The sequence below is a fragment of the Elephas maximus genome, chromosome 3 (genome assembly GCF_024166365.1).
Source record: "Elephas maximus indicus isolate mEleMax1 chromosome 3, mEleMax1 primary haplotype, whole genome shotgun sequence".
NCBI classification, from domain to species: domain Eukaryota; kingdom Metazoa; phylum Chordata; class Mammalia; order Proboscidea; family Elephantidae; genus Elephas; species Elephas maximus.
This window is the reverse complement of record NC_064821.1, coordinates 25,474,751-25,495,920: the sequence shown is the minus strand read 5'-3', so window position 1 is coordinate 25,495,920 and position 21,170 is coordinate 25,474,751. Positions and strand designations below refer to the sequence as shown.

The 21,170-nt window shown below is 38.4% G+C and overlaps 1 protein-coding gene across 1 annotated transcript; it reads right to left on the bottom strand.

Moving 5' to 3' along the window:
- Positions 1-15,471: 15,471 nt before the first annotated feature.
- On the bottom strand, positions 15,472-16,407 carry LOC126071143 (olfactory receptor 18-like). Its single transcript, XM_049875407.1, has one exon. It carries the CDS (start codon positions 16,405-16,407, stop codon positions 15,472-15,474), a length of 936 nt encoding a protein of 311 aa, XP_049731364.1.
- Between the last annotated feature and the right edge of the window lie 4,763 nt (positions 16,408-21,170).

Sequence of the window (21,170 nt, the reverse complement as noted above, 5' to 3'; positions counted from 1 at the left end):
CGGCAGGGAACTGCCAGAAATTCAGGCTGGTTTCAGAAGAGCAGGTGGAACCAGGGATATCATTGCTGATGTCAGATGGATCCTGGCTGAAAGCAGAGAATACCAGAAGGATGTTTACCTGTGTTTTATTGACTATGCAAAGGCATTCAACTGTGTGGATCATAACAAACTATGGATGACATTGTGAAGAATGGGAATTCCACGACACTTAATTGTGCTCATGAGGAACCTGTACATGGATTGAGAGGTAGTTGTTCGGACAGAACAAGGGGATACTGATTGGCTTAAAGTCAGGAAAGTTGTGCATCAGGGTTGTATTCTTTCACCATACCTACTTAATCTTGTAAATGGAATAATAGATCCCATCAAATATCCATAATAATAAAAAACAAACAAATTATACATTTCTTCCTTCAGGAGTTCTTAAAGATCTCTATGGAAGGTACAGTGCTCCAGGCAGGAAGGAAAATACAGGATGTATTGATTCAAAATGTCTTCCCCTTTTCTTATAAGATAGTGAATATTTCATTCAGCGTAATACAATGTAGAGAGGACTAATCTCTGGCTTCACTGTGCTATATTTTGAGTGTGTAGACAAATGATATCCAGTCTCTGCCTCTGCACTATTCAAGGTCTTATTGTGTAAAGATGCATTATAATGGCCTGTCAGGTAACCAGGATAAACCACACTAAGAGTTTAAATAATTTATTTGAACTACATCAGTCATAGAGTAGATGACAATGGAATGGTATCTGTATTTACTCTCCATGCATGTACATTATCTGTTTAATCCTTACAGGGTTGTATGCTAAGTATCATTTAAAATGAAGAACTGGATACCATGAGAGTTTAATAACAAGTCCCAGTACACAAAGCTAATAAGGTAGAGGAGCTGATGTTGAAAATCAAATATTTTCTCTGCAAAATCCATTAGTTGAAAAATTTCATTGGCCTACCCATATGGTGACTATGTTAGTGCCCACTTATTGATCTATTATGTGTACTAAACACTGTTCTAATCAGTACTTTTGATTACACCCTCTTAATCACTCTCTCAGATGAGTGCTTTTGTTATCACAGCTATAGAGAAGTTAAGCAGAAAGATGTTTTATATTATGCTGAAAATCACAGTTTGTAAAATCAAGGTCTTTTTGAATTCTTGAAGTGCACACTTAAAATGCGCTTCTTTAAAATGATGTTAAGGGCTACCCTACGATGGGAAATTGTCATTTGATCCAACCTTGACATCATTATATTTAGTCATTACAATGGCCTTGGGAGGTTAGCACTATTAACCTTAATTTGATGATGAGGACTCTGAGGCTTAATGAGGTGCACTGAGTTTCCAAAAGTGTCCAGTTTATAAGCCAAGATCTGGTTGGAGGTGTGTCATCAAATCCCACACCCTTCCTGTTATCTGTGGCTCCTCTTCCATATCAAAGATAAATACACCACTTTCTGATAGCCATTAGGAAACTCTGACATATTTCCTTCCAGTCTTTTCCCCGTTCATAGAATGAATCAACTTGTATCATCCAATTTAGGCCTTGAAGTTTAAAGAGGAAAAAGAAAAGATTACCTTTGAGAAGAGCCTACCATGACAGAGACATCAAAAAGAAACATTACCTTGGATGTGTCAATTTTGGGGGGGCATCCCTAGGTTTGCAGAACTGGATGTGCAACCTGGTTGTAGGGACCCAAAAAGTCTCATTGCAGTTAACCATAACCAGAGAATGAATACACTACTTTCATGACTTTTAATGAGAGCTATATCTTCCCACAAGCTGGTCTGGCCTCATCCTCTCTCCAGTGCAGTCCATTATCCTTTATCAAAGTTTCTCATCAGGAAAATTTGTAGGGAATTTAACTCAGTGGTAAAAGGCAGGGTAAATTACTTATTGGGCAGATTTTCAGAGAGCCCCAAGTCGCTTCCTCAGAAATCATGTCAATATCTCTAAAGGAGAGAAGCATACCCAGGTAGTAGAACAAAAAAGGAACCCAAAGAAAATGAAACATGATAACACAGTAATGTCTTAATCAAGCTGTTACGAGTGAAAGACAAGAGCTCCCCTTCAGTGGAGACATGACCCTTTGCAATCCTAGGCTCTGGAAAAATAAAATAACATTTGATTTTTTCATAATGATTTAGTGAAGTAATGATTATGGAGCTCCACTAGAGCCACAGCAATTGGATTTGTGATACCACCCCTTTATCCTTTTTTGTACAACCTTGACCAAGACATATCATTTACAACCACCTTTTTTTCCTGATCATGCTTTGTGATGTTCCAATTTTAGACACTTCACAAATAGTTTTAGTCCCTAAATTCAATTTATCAGTTGGGAATCAATAAAGAAAAGTGCAAACGCCATGAAATCATTTCATACAGGAAACTGGTAAAATACTTATACAAGGACTGAAAGGCAAAAAAGGAACAATGCGGCAATACGCAGATAGTAACTGCAGAAAGAAGCTACTACATCAAGGTCTAAGGAAACAGGTATAAGGAAAAACGTCAGGCTTATTAGGATGTGGTGACCATTACTGATCATTATGGGAAGACATAACAGTAAAACCAAATGGGAAATCAGGACAGTGGTTTAAAAATCCTCTCCTCTTCTGCCTGAGCATCACAAAGTATAGAAGAGTGGATTTTGATAAGGGAGGTAATAGCTTATTAACAAGCACACATGGCCAACTGTATGGTGTGCAGGGCAGAGGCAGTGGTGATTCATTGCTGAAATTCTCCCTTTCCATGTTGAAGACCAGGTTCAATTCCTAACCAGTGTACCTCATGGGCAGCCACCACCTGTCAGTAGGGACTTATGTGCTGCTAAAATATTGAACAGGCTTCATCAGAGATTCCAGACTAACATGAACTAGTAAGAAAGTCTTGGCAATCTACCTGCAAAAATCAGTCAATGAAAACCCCATGGATCACTATGTTCATACAATTGATCATGGGAATGGTACAGGACTGGGCAACATTTTCTTCTGTTGTGCATGGTGTCACCACATGTCAGGGAGGCAACTCAAGAGCTCTTAACAACGACGTGACGTAGAGGGAGAAGATATGAGAAGAAATATCATCAAGGTTATTGAGAAAAATCACTTGCCTCTTGTTCAGGTAAGTTCTTTCATATCTTTCCCCTTGTGAGCTCTGATCACTTTCAGGTCTTCAGCATCATTCAGGGGGAGTAAAAGACCCATGACAAACTAGTCATCTTTGAAAGAGAAGTCTGAAAAGATGAGTTGTTCTCTCCTTGGCTATACAGTAGAACCACCTATGGTGCTTTAAAAATCTTATGCTCAAGCCACATACTGGCCCAATTAAATCAGAATCTGTAGTGGTGGGACCAAGTCATCAACTTTTTAGGCTTTCCAGATGATTACATCATGAAATTCAGGTTTGGGACCAGTGACGTGCATTCTCACACATAACCTCCATGTACGGTTCTGTTAGATGCAAAAGTAGTCTCAGCAATACATATTAATTATGGTAAAGGATGAAGATTACAAGTACATAAAAATAGATGTGTGTATTTTACCAGGAAGCCTGGGTCATAGATGAGAAGCTAAAAAAGGCTCCACAGCTATAATGGGATTTGGTCATGCAGACTGACATATCCCAGAATACTTCCTCCATGCAATTAAAGATGTGACAAAAGAAGCAAACTTCAGATATGAAATCTTCAGATTGAAATCTATGAAGAAAAAAATCTATGAGAGCTACAAAAATTATGTAGCCAAAAAGGCAAGACTTCTGGTTGCAGATGTTCATTTTGCTGTCATTTCCAACCCAAACCTAACCCATTGCCATCTAGTAGATCTTCATAGTCATCCTATAGGACAAAGTAGAACTGCCCCATAGAGCTTCTAAGGAGCACCTGTGGATTCAAATGGCTGATCTTCTGCTTAGCAGCCAAACCCTTAACCACTACGCCACCAGGGTTTCCATTTCCAACCCACATACCCAAAAAGATGGCACAAGTGTTGATATTAGGTTGATCTCCTAAGAATCCTCTGGAGAGCTCTCTTGATGTCCCTGTTCCTCAGGCTGTAGATGAAGGGATTCAGCGTGGAGGTGGCGACAGCGTACACCACTGAGGCCACTGCACCCTTCCTGGCAGAAGGGGAGATGGCTGAACTGAGGTACACTCCAATGCCCATTCCATCAAATAAACAAACAACTGACAGGTGAGAGCCACAGGTGGAAAAGGCTTTATACTTCCCACCTGAAGATGAGATTCTCCAAATGGATGAAGCAATTTGAGTGTAAGAGAAAAATATTCCTGAGACTGGACCACCACCAACGATGGCACCGGTACAATACAGTAACATGCTATTTGTGGAAGTGTCAGAACAGGCAAGGGTGAGGAGCTGAGGAGGGTCACAGAAGAAATGAGGAAACCTCACATCTGTACAGAAGGTAAGTAGTGACACCATTGAAAGGTTCAGCTTGGAGTTCAAAAGGCTGATGAAAAAAGATACCAAAACTAGCAACCCATAGAGGTATAGTACCAATCTGTCCTTCTACTATGCTGTCAGCAAACATTCCCTGGAGAGAAAGAGGCACATGGTAGAATTCCTACAAGCCCCACCATGCTGCTCCTGGCCTTGCAGTCAGAAGCCTCTCCAGTTTCTCTAAAACCGGCAGAATTCTCCCATTGATATTAGACCTGTCATAGCCATTCCATGCACAACTTCAACGAATATCCCCAGGAGCTTCTGATTTACATTTAACTAGGGCGGGCTCACTTCACTCTAGAATGTGTTTTTACTTAGATGTCTTTGTGTCTGGAACTCTTGAAGTCTTTTTTTTTTTTTAATTGTGCTTTAAGTGAACTTTTACAGTTCAAGTCAGTTTCTTATATAAAAACTTATACACACATTGTTATGTGACCCTAGTTGCTCTCCCTACAATGTGACACCACACTCCACCCTGTATTTCCCCTGTCCATTCAGTCAGATCCTGTCCCCTTCTGCCTTCTTATCTCACCTCCAGACAGGAGCTGCCCACATAGCCTCATGTGTCTACTTGAGCTAAGAAATACACACCTCACCAGTATCATTTTATATCTCATAAAAAAAATATAGTCCAGTCTAATCTTTGCCTGAAGAGTTGGCTTCAAGAATGGTTTTAGTTTCAAGCTAACAGTCTGGGGGCCATGACCTCTAGGGTCCCTCCAGTCAGTCAGACCATTAAGTCTAGTCTTTTTACTAGAATTTGAGGTCTACATCCCACTTTTCTCCTGCTCCGTCAAGGATTCTCCATTGTGTTCCCTGTCAGGACAGTCATTGGGGGTAGCTGGGCACCATCTGGTTCTTCTGGTCTCAGGCTGGTATAGTCTCTGGTTTATGTGGCCCTTTCTTTCTCTTGGGCTTATATTTTCCTTGGGTCTTTGGTGTTCTTCATTCTCTTTCGCTCCAGGTGGATTGAGACCAATTGATGCATCTTAGATGGCTGCTTGCTAGCTTTTAAGGCCCCAGAGGCCACTCACCAAATTGACATACAGAACGTTTTCTTAATACACTTTGTTATGCCAACTGACTTTGATGCCCCCTGAAACCATGGTCTCCAGACCCCTGGCCCTGCTACTCTGTCTCTCAAAATGTTTGGTTGTATTCAGGAAACTTCTTAGCTTTTGGATTAGTGCAGTTGTGTTGACTTCCCCTGTATTGCGTGCTGTCCTTCCCTTCATCTAAAATAATTTTTGTCTACTATCTAATTACCGAGTACCCCTTTCCCTCCCTCCCTCCTCACCCTCGTAACCATCAAAGAATGTTTTCTCCTGTGTTTAAACCTTTTCTCGAGTTCTTATAATAGTGGTCTCATACAGTATTTGTCCTTTTGTTACTGACTAATTGCACTCAGCATAATGCCTTCCAGATTGCTCCATGTTATTATATGTTTCACGGATTCACCATAGCTGTTTATCGTTGGGTTGTGTTCCGTTGTGTGAATATACCATAAGCTTTTTATCCATTCATCCATTGAAGGGCACTTTGGTGGTTTCCATCTTTTTGCTATTGTAAACAGTGCTGCAATGAACATGGCTGTGCATATATCTATTCATGTGAAGGCTCTTATTTCTCTAGGATATATTTCAAGTAGTGGGATTGCTGGATCATATGGCAGTTCTATTTGTAGCTTTCTAAGGAAGTGCCAAATAGATTTCCAAAGTGGTTGTACCGTTTTACATTCTCACCAGCAGTGTATAAATATTCCAGCCTCTCCACAACCTCCCCAACATTTATTATTTTGTGTTTTTTGAATTGACAGCCTTGTTAGGGTAAGAAGGTATCTCATTGTAGTTTTGATTTGTATTTCTCTAATGCCTAATAACCATGAGCATTTTCTCATGTATCTGTTAGCTGCCTGAATGACTTCTTTGGTGAAGGGCCTGTTCATAACCTTTGCCCATTTTTTAATTGGTTATTTATTTTTGTTCTTGAGGTTTTGCAGTGTCTTATAGATTTTAGAGATTAGACTCTGATCGGATTTATCATAGCCAAAAAATTTTTCATTGTCTGTAAGTTCCCTTTTTACTCTTTTGGTGAAGTCTTTGGATGAGCCCAAGTGTTTAGATTTTAGGAATTCCCAGATATCTAGTTTCTCTTCTGGTGTTTGGGCATTGTTAGTAATGTTTTATATATTCTTTATGCCATGTATTAGGGCTCCTAGCGTTGTCCCTATTTTTTCTTCCATGATCTTTATCATTTTAGATTTTATATTTAGGTCTTTGATCCATTTTGAGTTAGTTTTTGTGTACGATGTGAGGTATGGGTCTTGTTTCATTTGTTTGCAGATGGATATCCAGTTATGCCAGCACCATTTGTTAAAGAGACTGTCTTTTCCCGTTTTAACAGACTTTGGGCCTTTGCCAAATATCAACTGCTCATATGTGGATGGCTTTATGTCTGAATTCTCAATTCTGTTCCACTGGTCTATGTATCTGTTGTTGTACCAGTACCAGGCTGTTTTGACTACTGTGGTGGTATAATAGGTTCTAAAATTAGGTAGAGTGAGGCCTGCCACTTTCTTCTTCTTTTTTCAGTAATGCTTTACTTATCCAGACCCTCTTCATTTTCCATATGAAGTTGGTGATTTTTTCTCCATCTCATTAAAAAATTCCATTGTAATTTGGATTGGAATTGCGTTGTATCTGGAGATCGCTTTCGGTAGAATAGATATTCTCACAATGTTGAGTCTTCCTATCCATGAGTAAGGAATGTTTTTACACTCATGTAGGTCTCTTTTGGTTTCTTGCAGTAGTGTGTTGTAGTTTTTTTTGTATAGGTCCTTTACATCTATTGTTAGATTTATTCCTAAGTATTTTATCTTCTTGGAGGCTATTGTAAATGGTATTGATATGGTGATTTCTTCTTTGGCGTTCTCTTTGTTGGGGTAGAGGAATCCAACTGATTTTTCTATGTTTATCTTGTATCCTGATACTCTGCAGAACTCTTCTATTAGTTCCACTAGATTTCTTGTGGATTCTTAAGGGTTTTCTGTGTATAATATCATATCACCTGCAAATAGAGATACTTTTACTTCTTCCTCACCAATTTGGATGCCCTTTATTTCTTTTCCTAGCCTAATTGCTCTGGCTAGGACCTCCAACACAATGTTGCATAAGAATTGTGATAAAGAACACCTTTGTCTGGTTCCTGTTCTCAAGGGGAATGTGCTCTCAGACTCTCACCATTTAGGATGATGTTGGCTGTTGGCTTTGTATAAATGCCCTTTATTGCATCGAGGAATTTCCCATCTATTCCAATTTTGCTGAGAGTTTTTATCATGAATGAGTGTTGGCCTTTGTCAGATGCCTTTTCTGCATCATTTGATGGGATCATTTGGCTCTTGTCTTTTGTTTTATTTATGTGGTGGGTTACATGGATTGTTTTTCTAATGTTGAACCATCCCTGCATAGCTGGTATGAATCACATTTCGTCATGGTGAATTATTATTATTATTATTTTGGATTTGTTGTTGAATTTTATTGGCTAGAATTTTGTTGAGGATTTTGGCATCTAAGTTTGTGAGGGATATAGGTCTGTAAGTTTCCTTTTTTTGTTGTGTCTTTGTCTGGTTTTGGTATTGGGGTATATCACCTTCATAGAATGGGTTTGGGAGTATTCCACCCTTTTCTATGCTCTGAAATATCCTCAGTAGTAGTAGTAGTGTTAACTCTTCTCTGAATGACTGGTAGAATTCTCCAGTGAAGCCATCACGTCTAGGGCTTTTTTGGGGGGGGCGGGGGGGAAGTTTTTTAATTACCTTTCAATCTTTTCTTTATTATAGGCTTATTTATTTGTTCTACCTCTGTTTGTGTTAGTTTAGGTAGGTAGTGTTTCTAGAAATGTGTCCATTTCCTCTGGGTTTTCAAATTTGTTAAAGTATAATTTTTCATAATATTCTGTTATGATTCTTTTAATTTCAGTTGGGTCTGTTGCAACATCGCCCATCTCATTTCTTACTTGGGTTGTTTGCTTCCTTTTCTCCTTTTTCTTATGTCGGTTTGGCCAATGGTTTATTAATTTTTTTGATTTTTTTCAAAGAACCAGCTTTTGGTCTTGTTAACTCTTTCAACTTTCTTTCTATTCCCTATTTCATTTAATTCTGCTCTAATTCTTATTATCTGCTTTCTTCCGGTGCTTGAGAGTTATCTTTGCTGTTCTCTTTCCATTTGTTCAAGTTGTAGGGTTAATTCTTTCATTTTGGCCCTTTCTTCTTTTTGGTTGTATGCATTTATTGCTATAAATTGACCTCTGAGCACTGTTTTTGCTGTGTCTCAAAGGTTCTGGTAGGATATGTTTTCATTCTCATTCAGTTCTATGAATTTCTTTATTCCATCCTTAATTTCTTCTATAACCCAAGAGTTTTTGAGCAGTGTTGTTCAGTTTCCATGTGTTTGATTTTTTTTTTTCTTTCTTTTTCTGTTATTCATTTCTACTTTTATGGTTTTATGGTCAGAAAAGATGCTTGGTAATATTTTGATGATTTGGATTCTGTTAAGGCTTGCTTTATGCCCTAATATGTGTTCTATTCTGGAGAATGTTCCATGTGCATTGGAAAAGAAAGTATACTTGGCTGCTGTTGGGGAACTGTTCTGTATATGTCTATGAGATCAAGTCAGTCGATTGTGGCATTTAGGTCTTCTGTGTCTTTATTGAGCTTCTTTCTGGACGTTCTGTCCTTCACCAAAAGTGGTGTGTTGAAGTCTCCTACTATTATTGTGGAGCTGTCTATCTCTCTTTTCAATGGTTTTAGAGTTTGTTTTATGTATTTTGGAGCCTTGTCATTGGGTGCATAAATATTTATTTTGGTTATGTCCTCGTGGTTTATTGACCCTTTAATCATTATATAGTGTCCTTCCTTATCCTTTGTGGTGTATTTAACTTTAAAGTCTATTTTGTCAGAAGTTAATGTTGCCACTCCTGCTCTTTTTTGATTGTTGTTTGCATGATATATTTCTTTCCATCCTTTAAGTTTTAGTTTGTTTGTGTCCTTAAGACTAATGCATGTCTTTTGTAGGCAGCACAAACACAGATTGTGTTTTTTTATCCTTTCTGCCACTCTCTGTTTCTTTATTGGTGCATTTAGTCCATTTACATTCAGTGTTATTATGGATAGGTATGAGTTTAGTCCTGTCATTTTGATGTCTTTTGTGTTGCTGACAGGTTCTTTGTCCCACTTAATTTTCTGTGCCGAGTCGTTTTTCTTTACATATTGTCTTTTCCTCTTTTTCATTGTTGTTGCCTTTGTATTTGCTGAGTCTGTATGTTTTTCTTGGTGTTTATTTTGATGTGTAGGATTGTTAGTTTCCTTTGTGGTTACCTTAATATTTACCCCTATTTTTCTAAGTTTAAACCAATCTTTTATTTCTCTATATTGCCTAGACTTCCTCTCTATATAAAAGATTGCTGACTATATTTTTTATTCCCTCTTTATTGATTTAATGTTGTCATCTTTTACATAATGACATCTCTATTTCCCTGTTTTGAGTGTTTCAGCTTTGATTTATTTTTGTGATTTTTGTATCTGGGTTGATATCTGGTTGCTCTCTCTTGTGTGGTAGTTTTGGGTTGTTATCTGATGTTATTGATTTTATAACCAAAGGACTCCCGTTAATATTTCTTGTAATTTTGGTTTGGTTTTTGTAAATTTCCTAAACATTTGTTTTTCTGGAAATATCCTAATTTTGCCATCATGTTTGAGAGGCAGTTTTGCTGGACATGCAATTCTTGTCTGGCAATTTTTTTTTTCTTCTAGGCTTTATATATGTTATCCCATTGCCTTCTTACCTGCATAGTTTCTGCTGAGTAGTCCAAGTTTAGTCTTAATTCACTCTCCTTTCTAGGTGACTTTTTTTTTTTTTTTATCCCTAGCCACTCTTAAAATTCTCTCTTTTTGTTTGGTTTTGGCAAATTTGATTATGTCTTGGTGACTTTCTTTTGGGATCTACCTTGTGTGGGGTTCGATGACCATCCTGGATAGATATCTTCTCATCTTTCACAATATTAGGGAAGTTTTCTATCAAAAAATCTTCAACAATCCTGTCTGTATTTTCTGTTATCCCCCCTGTTCTGGTACTCCAATCACTCACAGGTCATTCCTCTTGATAGAGTCCCACATAACTCTTAGGGTTTCTTCTTTTTTTTTTTTTTTTAATTCTTTTGTCTGATTTTTCCTCAGACATGTGGGTGCCAAGTGCTTTATCTTCAGTCTCACCAATTCAGACTTCCATTGCCTCAATTCTGGTCTTATGACTTTCTACTGAATTGTCTAATTCTGAAGTTTTATTGTTAATCTTTTGGATTTCTGTTTGCTGTCTCTTTATGGATTCTTGCAGCCTATTAAATTTGTTATTATGTTCTTGCCCAATCTGCTTAAGTTCTTCTAATGCTTTGTCTGTGCATTTGTTGCTTATTCTTTGTTTTGCCTGAACTCCTTCCTGGTATCTTGAAGGGTTCTCTATATTAATCTTTTGTATTCTACTTCTTATAATTCCAGGAAGTTCTCTTCATCTGGAAGATTTCTTGAGTCTTCGCTTTGGGAGCTTGCTGAAGCCATCGTGGTCTGCCTCTTTATGTGATTTGATATTGACTGTTGTCTCCAAGCCATCTATAAGTTTTTGAATTTATTTATTTTATGTTTGCTCATTGTGTCCTAGCTTCTTGTTTTGTTTTGTTTTGATATGCCCAAATAGGCTGCTTGAGTGAGGTAGTTTGATTATTGTCATCTTTGGAGCTCTAACATCCTGTCACCAGCTGGTTAAAGCTGTTACTAAGTATGTGAGCCCAGGAGTCCATTCGCTTTTCTTTTATGGATTTAGTTCAGGTGTCCAAATAGTCACCAAGTGTGTGGTGCAGGCTCTCACCTACAGTCCTAGATGAGCAGGGGTGATTGATGTAGGCACAGGTGTCTGGGTGCTGTAGGGGGTCACGTGCTTAGCAAGGCACCCCTGACAAGGACCCCTGAGTGTCTGTGAGGAAAGCATGTCCCTGTTCCCTAGGGTGCATAGGTGGGTGGGTTTTGCATCCAGACTATGGGCACCCAATGCTGTTGGCTGTAAGAACTGGGAGCCATTACCCCTGTCAAAGGTGCCTAGTTGTCATTGGCAGAGCCACCAGTCCTGAAGCCCCTGATGTGGGTAGGTGAGGACCCTGCTTAAGAGGCAGAGCAGTGTCAAATGACATGAACTTGCCCCTCCACTATGTAGGTGAAACAGTTGAAGTTAGACTTCAGGCACATACCTTGTTGTACTGTGCTAATAAGGGCCTATGATGTTGAAATGGGCCACAAAGGTCTATGCAGGGGTACAAGGCATTCAAAGTCCGTGGACCCCTTATGTCTGTGCCTAGGCAAAGGAGCTGTTTCTCCCCTGAGTTCCCAGTTTAGGGGAGATGGCAGATTATTTTTTCCCTGTTTGTTAATGTGTTCCCTCTCCAAGGCCGGGAGAATGGCTCAGGGTGCGTGCAGGGTCCTTCTACCACCCCAGGGGATGCAGCCAGCTGGGACCCAGTGCAAAGCAGGAAGGGGGCAGGTAAAGAGGTTAGAGGTTTTTCCCGAACCCATTCCATGCCCAAATTCAGCAAATATCCCCAGTGGCATCTGATATCTGCTTAACTAGAAAGGGCTCACCTTGTGCAGGTTGTATTTTCTTAGGATTTCTTTATGTTTAAAACTCTGGAATTCTTAATAAAATGTGCATTTTACTTATTTGATTTATTCTTAGTGGATAAAGTGAAATGTATGAGAATTATGGTTTGCTGAAAAACTTGAGGATTGTTTTCTGGTTAACTTCTATGAAGAAAGCCTGAATATATACCCAATTAAATTGAATACAGAAGAAATGATACTATTTATGATTGTGTGCATAAACGGCAGATCTTAATTTTGGAATGACAATATGAACAAAAAGACCTCTTGAAAGAGTTAAAAAGTATAGATGTCACTTTAAGGCTTAAGATGCCCCTGACACAAACTATGGTGTTTTAAATTGCCTCGTATGCATGTGAAAGCTGGACAGTGAATAAGGAAGACCAAGGAAGAATTAATGACTTTGAATAATGGTGGTAGTGAAGAATATTGAATAGACCATGGACTGCCAAAACCAAAAGCAAATCCTTTGCCATTGAGTCGATTCTGACTCATAGTGACCTTATAGGACACAGCAGAACCACCCCATAGAGTTTCTGAGGAGCGCTTGGTGGATTCAAACTGCTGACCTTTTGGTTAGCAGCCGTAGCACTTAACTACTACCCCAGCAGGGTTTCCATGGACTGCCAAAAGAAGAAACAAATGTGTCTTGGAAGAAGTACAGCCAGAATGCTCCTTAGAAGCAAGAACGGCAAGACTTCATCTCACATGTTTTGGACCTGTAATTAGGAGGGACCAGGCCCTGGAGAAGGACATCATGCTTGGTAAAGTAGAGGGTCAGCGAAAAAGAGGAAGACTCTCAATGAGATAGATTGACACAGTGCCTAAAACAATGGGTTCAAGCACAACAATGATTATGAGAATGGCATGGGATCCGGCAGTGTTTAGTTCCATTGTACATAGGGTCACTATGAGTTGGAACAGACTCAATGGCGCCTAACAACAACAGCAACAAATATGACCAAATGACAGGCATATAGATACAGATTGAAGTGGTAGGGGTTGGCTGAGTTTTGAGACTCTTTAGAATGCTTGCAAAGTAGCAAAATTGTAATATTAAATGAATGTAATTTCATAGTGGGTAGAAGCCTTCTGATAGTAGGGTCTTGCCAAATCTGAGCTTAGTATATGAAAACCAAAATAGTTATGATGGTCTGGTAAAATGTGGTTCTTCCAGTTTCTGATCTTATGATAAATATCCTTAAAGGAAACAAAAAGAACATGATATTCTTACATTCCTTTTTTAAATGTCCAATTGAGAAATATTTATCATAACGTTTTTAATCCCTTTGATTTTTGTGGAGTCTCTGGGTGGTGCAAATGGTTAACACATTCAGCTGCTAACTGAAAGGTTAGAAGTTTGAATCCACTCAGGGGCACCTTGAAAAAATTCACGGCCATCTACTTCCACAAAAACAGCCATTTAAGACCTTGGAAATCCAGCTTTACTCAGAAACACATGGGTCACTGTGTTAATTATCTAGTGCTGCCATAACAGAAATACCACAAGTGGATGGCTTTAACAAAAAGAAATTTATTTCTCACAATCTAGTAGACTAGAAGTCCAAATTCAGGGAGTCAGCTCCAGGGAAAGGTTTCCTCTGTCAGCTCTGGAGGAAGGTCCTTCTTGTCAATCTTTCCCTGGACTAGGAGCTTCTCCATGCAGGAACCCTGGGCCCAAAGGATGAGCTCTGCTCCTGGTGCTTCTTTCTTGGTGGAATGAGGTCCCCATGTCTCTTTGCTTGCTTCTTTTATATCTCAAAAGAGATTATCTAAGACACTATCTAATCTTGTAGATTTCATCAATATAACTGCCACTAATCCATCTCGTTACATTGTAGTGATAGGATTTACAACACAGAGAAATCACATCAGATGACAAAACGGTAGAGAATCATACAATAATAGGAATCACAACCAAACCAAGTTGACAGATATTTTAGGGGGGACACAATTTAATCCATGACAGTCACCATGAGTTGAAATTGACTTGACTGCAACATATGGTGGTAATGGTCTTATTTGCACATATTACCAAAACTCACTCTTTATTCTGTGATTCTTAATCTTGCATACACTATTATATTGAAAAAAAATTATGTCATTAAATGCTTATAACAAAAACAAAGAAACCATACATTTATTTTCTGAGGAGTGAATAGAGATCTACAGCGAAGGAAGGTCTAGTGGTCCATCTGACAACTGGATGTACTGATGTTAAAATGTCTTCACTTTTTCTTGTGAGACAGTGAATGACGTATTCAACATTAAACAAGGTAAAATGTACCAAAACTATCCCCTGATTAAGCTAGATTTTGAGTATATAGACCAATGATATCCAGTCCTTGCCCTTAAACTGCACAGGTTTCATTTTGTAAAGGTGAAAATGTAAGGTTTTCTCTCAGGCATCTAGGTTTAACCACAAATTGAGTATCTAAGTTCTTCATCAGTAAAGTTGGACAAGGATTCAGCTTAGTGGTAAAGTGCAGAGTAATTTAAACTAGTTATTGCACAGGTTTTCAGAACCTACATTGCTGTATCAGGACCTATATGTGACATCTCTAAAGAAAATATGAATGTCCCTGTAAAGAAAGAGGAAACCTGTTTCTAGGGTAATTTTTCTCACTTCTTCTCCCATGTCAGCTCTGATAACTTTAAGATCTTCATCATAAACTCATGAGGTATAATGAGCCCAAGACATATATATTAGTCATTTTTGAACAACTCACTTAAATCTATAACCTTGGAAGTTGGCTGCCCACTAGTACCTGCTGGGTGTTTTGAAAAATCCTGTCTCAGCACACACCTCAGTCTAAATAAATCAGAATCTCTGTTGGTGCAACTCAGACATGAGTAGTTTTAGAGATCACCAAACGTTTGCAATATGAAGCCAAAACTGAGGACTGGTAGCAAGAATTCTCACAGCTAAACTACATAAATAGATAAGATGGATATAAAGGTATGGAAAATAGGCATGAACCTTGGAAAGGGTAATGATTTTTTTTGTTTTTTTTGGAGTTGTGCATTTCACCAAGATGCCTTTGTCTTAGGTGACAAAAACAAAAGGCTCCATAGGTATTATAGGACTCAGTTGAGCAGATTTATGATATACAATAGATTCTAGAACATCCCCCAATTCCCAATATGTAACAAATAAGCATTATTCTGATATGAAACACTAAGAGGAATGAAAGCCATGAGAGCTACAAAAATTATATCACCAAAATTAGCATATTTTCCAGCTCCATATATTTGGTTTTTCTGCCTATGCTAATTGATGGAACAAAAAAGATGGCACAGGTGTTAAAAATATGCTGTTCTGCTGAGGAGTCTCTGCAAGGCCCTCTTGATATCCCTGTTCCTCAGACTGTAGATGAAGGGGTTCAGCATGGGGGTGACAGTGGTGTACATCACTGAGACCACTTCACCACTCCTAAGAGAAGGCGAGACAACTGAACTGAGGTACACTCCAAGGCCTGTTCCATAAAATAAGCAAACGACTGACAGGTGCGAGGCACAGGTGGATAAGGTTTTATACTTCCCACCTGATGATGGAACTTTCAGAATAGAGGAAACAATTTGCAAGTAAGAGAAAAGGATCCCCGAAACTGGAACACCACCAAAGATGGCACAAATACAATATACTAATATGGTATTGGTGGAGGTGTCAGAACAGGCAAGGTTGAGGAGTTGTGGAGTATCACAGAAGAAACTAGGGATTTCCACATCTATGCAGAAGGTAAGTTGTGACATCCTAAAGCAGTACAGCTGGGAGTAAAAAAGTCTAATTAAAAAAGATACCAGTACAAGTAGACCACAGAGGTGGGGGTTCATAATGACTGGGTAGTGCAGGGGTTGACAAATGGCCACAAACTGGTCATAGGCCATTGTAGTGAGGAGCAGACTGTCCATATAGCCAAAAAAATTTAACAAAGACAATTGAATCAGGCAGTCAACATAGGAGATGATTTTGTGGCATGTGTGGATGTCATTAAGCATCTTTGGGACTATGGTAGAGGTGAAACCAATGTCAGCCAGGGATAAGTTGGAGAGGAAGAAGTACATGGGAGTGTGGAGGTGGCTGTCAGAGTGGACAGCCAGGATAATGAGTAGGTTCTCAAACACAGTGACCAGATACATGAATGAGAACATTCCAGAAAGGAGGCTCTGCAGTTCTGGATCATCTGAGAGGCCCAGGAGGAGGAATTCAGAGAAGCGTGTTATATTCTGTGGTTCCATGTAGCAGAGACAACTTCAGGAAAAGAAAAGACGGGATCATAAAAGGAAACACGTAAACGGGTAACAAGCAAGGTGACGACATTTTGAATTCTGGAAATTCACATGTAAAGCATTCACAATTAAGAACTATACACCACTTTCAGCAATATTTCTCAATTGTAGCAAAACCGTTATTTTGCTCTTTCTTCATTGATTTCTGTACCCACTTCTATACATACCCACTTCAGAGGCACTCGAATGAAGAATATTAGAGGAGCAAAGACATGTGTGAATTTGTTAAATACATTTAGAGATAACAAATTCATAAAGACAGTAAAACAACTCAAGAAGAAATACAAGATTTCAACAGACCATAACAAGAGATAAAAGCAGTAATCAAACACATAATTAAACACATCCCAAAAAAGGAAGCCCAGAGCCAGGTGGTCACTTGGAAATTCTACTAACCATTTTCAGAAGTGACTCCAGTGTTTCTTAAACTTTTCAAAAGAAAAAAAAATGAGATAATGCCACTTAATTCACCCTATGAGGCTAGCATTACCATGATACCGAAAGAAGACAAACACACAAGCAAACAACAGGCCAATATCCTCATGAATGTAGATGCAAAAAATCAACAAAATATGAGCAAACTTACTCCAAAAGGATATTAAAAGGATTATGCACCACAATCAAATAGGTTTTAGCCCACAAATGCAAGGGTGGTTTGACGTTAGAAAATCAGTGCAATATACCACCTCAATAGAGCAAAGGAAACGAACCGCAGGATCTCAATCAGTGCACGAAAGGCTTTTAACAAAATCCAACACTCTTTCATGATAAAAAAAAAAAAACTCTCAACAAGATAGGAATAGAAGGGAAATTCCTTATCTTGTTAGACGGCACTTATAAATATTCTACAGTTAACATCAAGCTAAATGGAAAAAAACTGACAGCTTTCCCTTAAGATCATGAACAAGACAAGGCACACTGGCTCTCACCACTGCCACTCAATATTGTACTAGAAGTTCTAGAAAGAGCAATTAGGCAGGAAAAAGAAAAGGCATCCAAATTGGGAAGAAAGAATTAAAACTATCCTTTTTTTGCAGATGACATGATCCTAAATATAGAGGACCCCAGAGAATCCACAAGAAAGATATTAGAACTAATAAATGAATTCATCAAAGTGGCAAGATACAAGGTCAAAAGACCAAAAAAGTGGGTTTTTATACATCAGATATAAACAATCTGAAAAAGAAATTAAGGAAACAATTCTACTTACAGTACAATCTAAAAGAATAAAATACCTAGGAATAAACTTAACAAGACAGGTGAATGACTTATACACTAAAAAGTATAAGACGTTACTAACAGAAGTTAAAGATGCCCTAAATAAATGGAAGGACGTTCCATGCTCGTGGATTGGAAGACTTACATTGTCAAGATGTCAATACTAACTAAAACAATCTGTAGATTCAATGAAATATCCATTAAAGTTCAACAGCCTTCTTTGCAGACATGGAAAAGCCAATCCCCATATTTATATGAAACCACAAAGGAACCCAAATAGCCAAAGCAATCTTGAAAAAAAAAAAAAAAAAAGGAGAACTCACACTTCCTGATCTCAAAATATACTGTAAAGCTATAGTAATGAAAACAGTCCTCACTGGTATAATGATAGACATATAGACCAATGGAATTGAATTGAGATTCCAGAGATTAGCAGGCACATCTACAGCCAATTCATTTTGAGAAGAGTGTTAAACCCATTAAATGGGGAAAGAACTGTCTCTTTAATAAATGGTGCTGGAATAACTGGATTTACACATGTGAAAGAATGAAGCTGGACCCGTACCTCATATCATATATGAAAATTAATTCAAAATGTGTCAAAGGCCTACATGTGAGAACTAAAACCAAACAAATCTTAGAAGAAAACATAGGTGCAATACTTTGGGACACGGTTTTTAACCATAGATTCTTAGATATAATATCAAAAGCACAAGCAACAAAAGACAAAATAGATAAATTGTATCCATCAAAATTAAAAACTTCTGCCCATCAAAGCACTTTATTAACAAAGTGAAGAGATAACCTACAGACTGGGAGAAAATTTTAGGAACCATACATCGCATAAGGGTTTAATAACCAGAATGTATGAAAAACTTCAGCAATTTAACAAGGAAAAGACAATCTAACTGAAAAGTTGAAAAAAGACTTGAATAGACGTTTCACCAAAGAGGATATGCAAATAGCCAACAAGCACGTGAAAAGATGCTGACCTTCATTAGCCATTAACTTCATTAAAGCCAAAACAAAACAAAAAACATTGCTGTCAAATTGACCCCCATTCATAGTGACCGTATAGGACAGATCTTTGGTAGACTTCACATTTTGATAAGTATGTCTTTGTTAATGTACAAAATCATACAGTACCACTGATTCAAAATGACATTCAGAGCAATTTCTCTGTTCAAGATTAAACAATAATTAACTGGTAGTGAACACTCTGTCCTCCTTTTTCATTTCATTTTCTTTCTATGCAGGCTTATTTGTATACCATACACGATCTCTGGAAAAACATACACAATCTCCAGAAAACACCTGGTGTTTGAGGCCACTCTTTGCTTTTGTTGTCAGCATTTGAAGAGCCTTGGTAAAAGTGCTTAACGATTTCTAATCTTAAACATTTAAAGCATTTGTTTCTCATCAACCAGTTTCTCATCCAACTAAGTATATTTACAGTTGAGGAATTCAGGATCAGGGACATCCTAGAGTCAGATCATAAAACCCACCCTTAAAATGCCTAGTTAATATTTTTTCAAGTTAAGCTTTCTTGGTACCAAAACCAAACCAAATTTGTTGATGTCGAGTCAATTCCAGCTAATAGGGACACTATAGGATACAGTAGAACTGCCCCATAGAGTTTCCGAGGAGCAGCTGGTAGATTCGAACTGCCAACCTCTTGGTTAGCTGCCCAGCTCTTAAACCACTGCACCATCAGGGCTCCAAGCCTTCCTGGCAAGAGGATTGTAATTCTCCTAAATTTAGCTCCCTGAAGGCAAATCATGTTGTCGTTCCCCTTGGATGGACACAATGTGATATAATTTGGTGGAAATGTGAAAAGGAGAAAAGTACAGAGTAAAATATCACAAACTCCTGGACAGTTACCTCATCTCTGAAATGAGGACAATAATTGAATCTACGGTTTAGTGGTTAAGAGCTACGGATGCTAATCAAAAGATCAGCAGTTTGAATCCACCAGTCTCTCCTTGGAAGCTAACTCTATAGGGCAGTTCTACTCTGTCCTATTGGGTCACTATGAGTTGGAATTGACTAGACAGCAACGGATTGGTTTTTTCTTTGCTTGTTTGTTTTATACTGTTGTTGTAGTAAGAAATTAAAATAAAAGATATATGCTGTTGTTGTTAGGTGCCATCGAGTTGCTTCCAACTCATAGCAACCCATGCACAACAGAATGAAACAATGCCCAGTCCTGTGCCATCCTCACAATTGTTGCTGTGCTTCAGCCTATTGTTGCAGCCACTGAGTCAATCCACCTCGTTGAGGGTCTTCCTCTTTTTCGCTGACCCTCTACTTTACAAAGCATAATGTCCTTCTCTAGGGCCTGATCCCTCCTGATAACACATCCAAAGTACCATCCTTGTTTCTAAGGAGCATTTGGTTGTACTTCTTCCAAGACAGATTTGATCATTCTTTTGGCAGTCCATGGTATATTCGATATTCTTCTCCAACACCACAATTCAAAGACATCAATTCTTCTTCAGTCTTCCTTATTCATAATCCAACTTTCACATGCATAGGAGCTGATTGAAAACACCACAGCTTGGTTCAGGCACACCTTAGTCTTCAAGGTGACATCTTTGCTTTTCAACACTCTAAAGAGTTCTTTTTGCAGCAGATTTGCCCAGTGCAATGTGTCTTTTAATTTCTTGACTGCTGCTTCCATGGGTGTTGATTGTGGATCCAAATAAAATGAAATACTTGACAATTTCAATCTTTTCCCCATTTACCATTATGTTGCTTATTGGTCCAGTTGTGAGGATTTTTGATTTCTTTATGTTGAGGTGTAATCCATACTGAAGCTATGATCTTTGATCTTCATCTGTACTGCTTCAAGTCCTCTTCACTTCCAGCAGGCAAGGCTGTGTCATCTGCATAAGGCAGGTTGTTAACAGGTTTTCCTCCAATCCTGATGCCCCATTCTTCTTACAGTCCAGATTCTCAGATTATTTGCTCTGCATACAGATCGAATAGGTATGGTGAAAGGATACAACCCTGACACACACCTTTCCTGACTTTAAACCACACAGTATCCCCTTGTTCTGTTTAAACAGTCGTCTCATAGTCTATGTAGAATTTCCACATGAGCACTTTCAAGTGTTCTGGAGTTCCCATTCTTTGCAATGTTATCCATAATTTGTTATGATCCCCACAGTCAAATGCCTTAGCATAGTCAATAAAACACAGGTAAACATCTTTCTGGTATTCTCTGCTTTCAGCCAGGATCCATCTGATATCACCAATGGTTCCCAATCCTGGTTGATCATTATAATTACCCATGGGTCTTTTTTTTAATATATTGATGCAGTAACCACATCTGAGAACCAGTCAAATCAGAATTCGTACACAGAAGGTTCTCAGTGACCCTAATGTAAGCTACTGTAGTGAATCACTGACTTGGAATATTTCCTTGTGTTTAGCAAATGCTCCATTAAGATTAGCTATTATTATTATCATTACCACCCACTGTACATATTAAG

What these genes read in the sequence shown, in the direction of transcription:
- LOC126071143 (XM_049875407.1), bottom strand. Translation starts at nt 16,407, where the DNA reads ATGGAACCACAGAATATAACACGCTTCTCTGAATTCCTCCTCCTGGGC.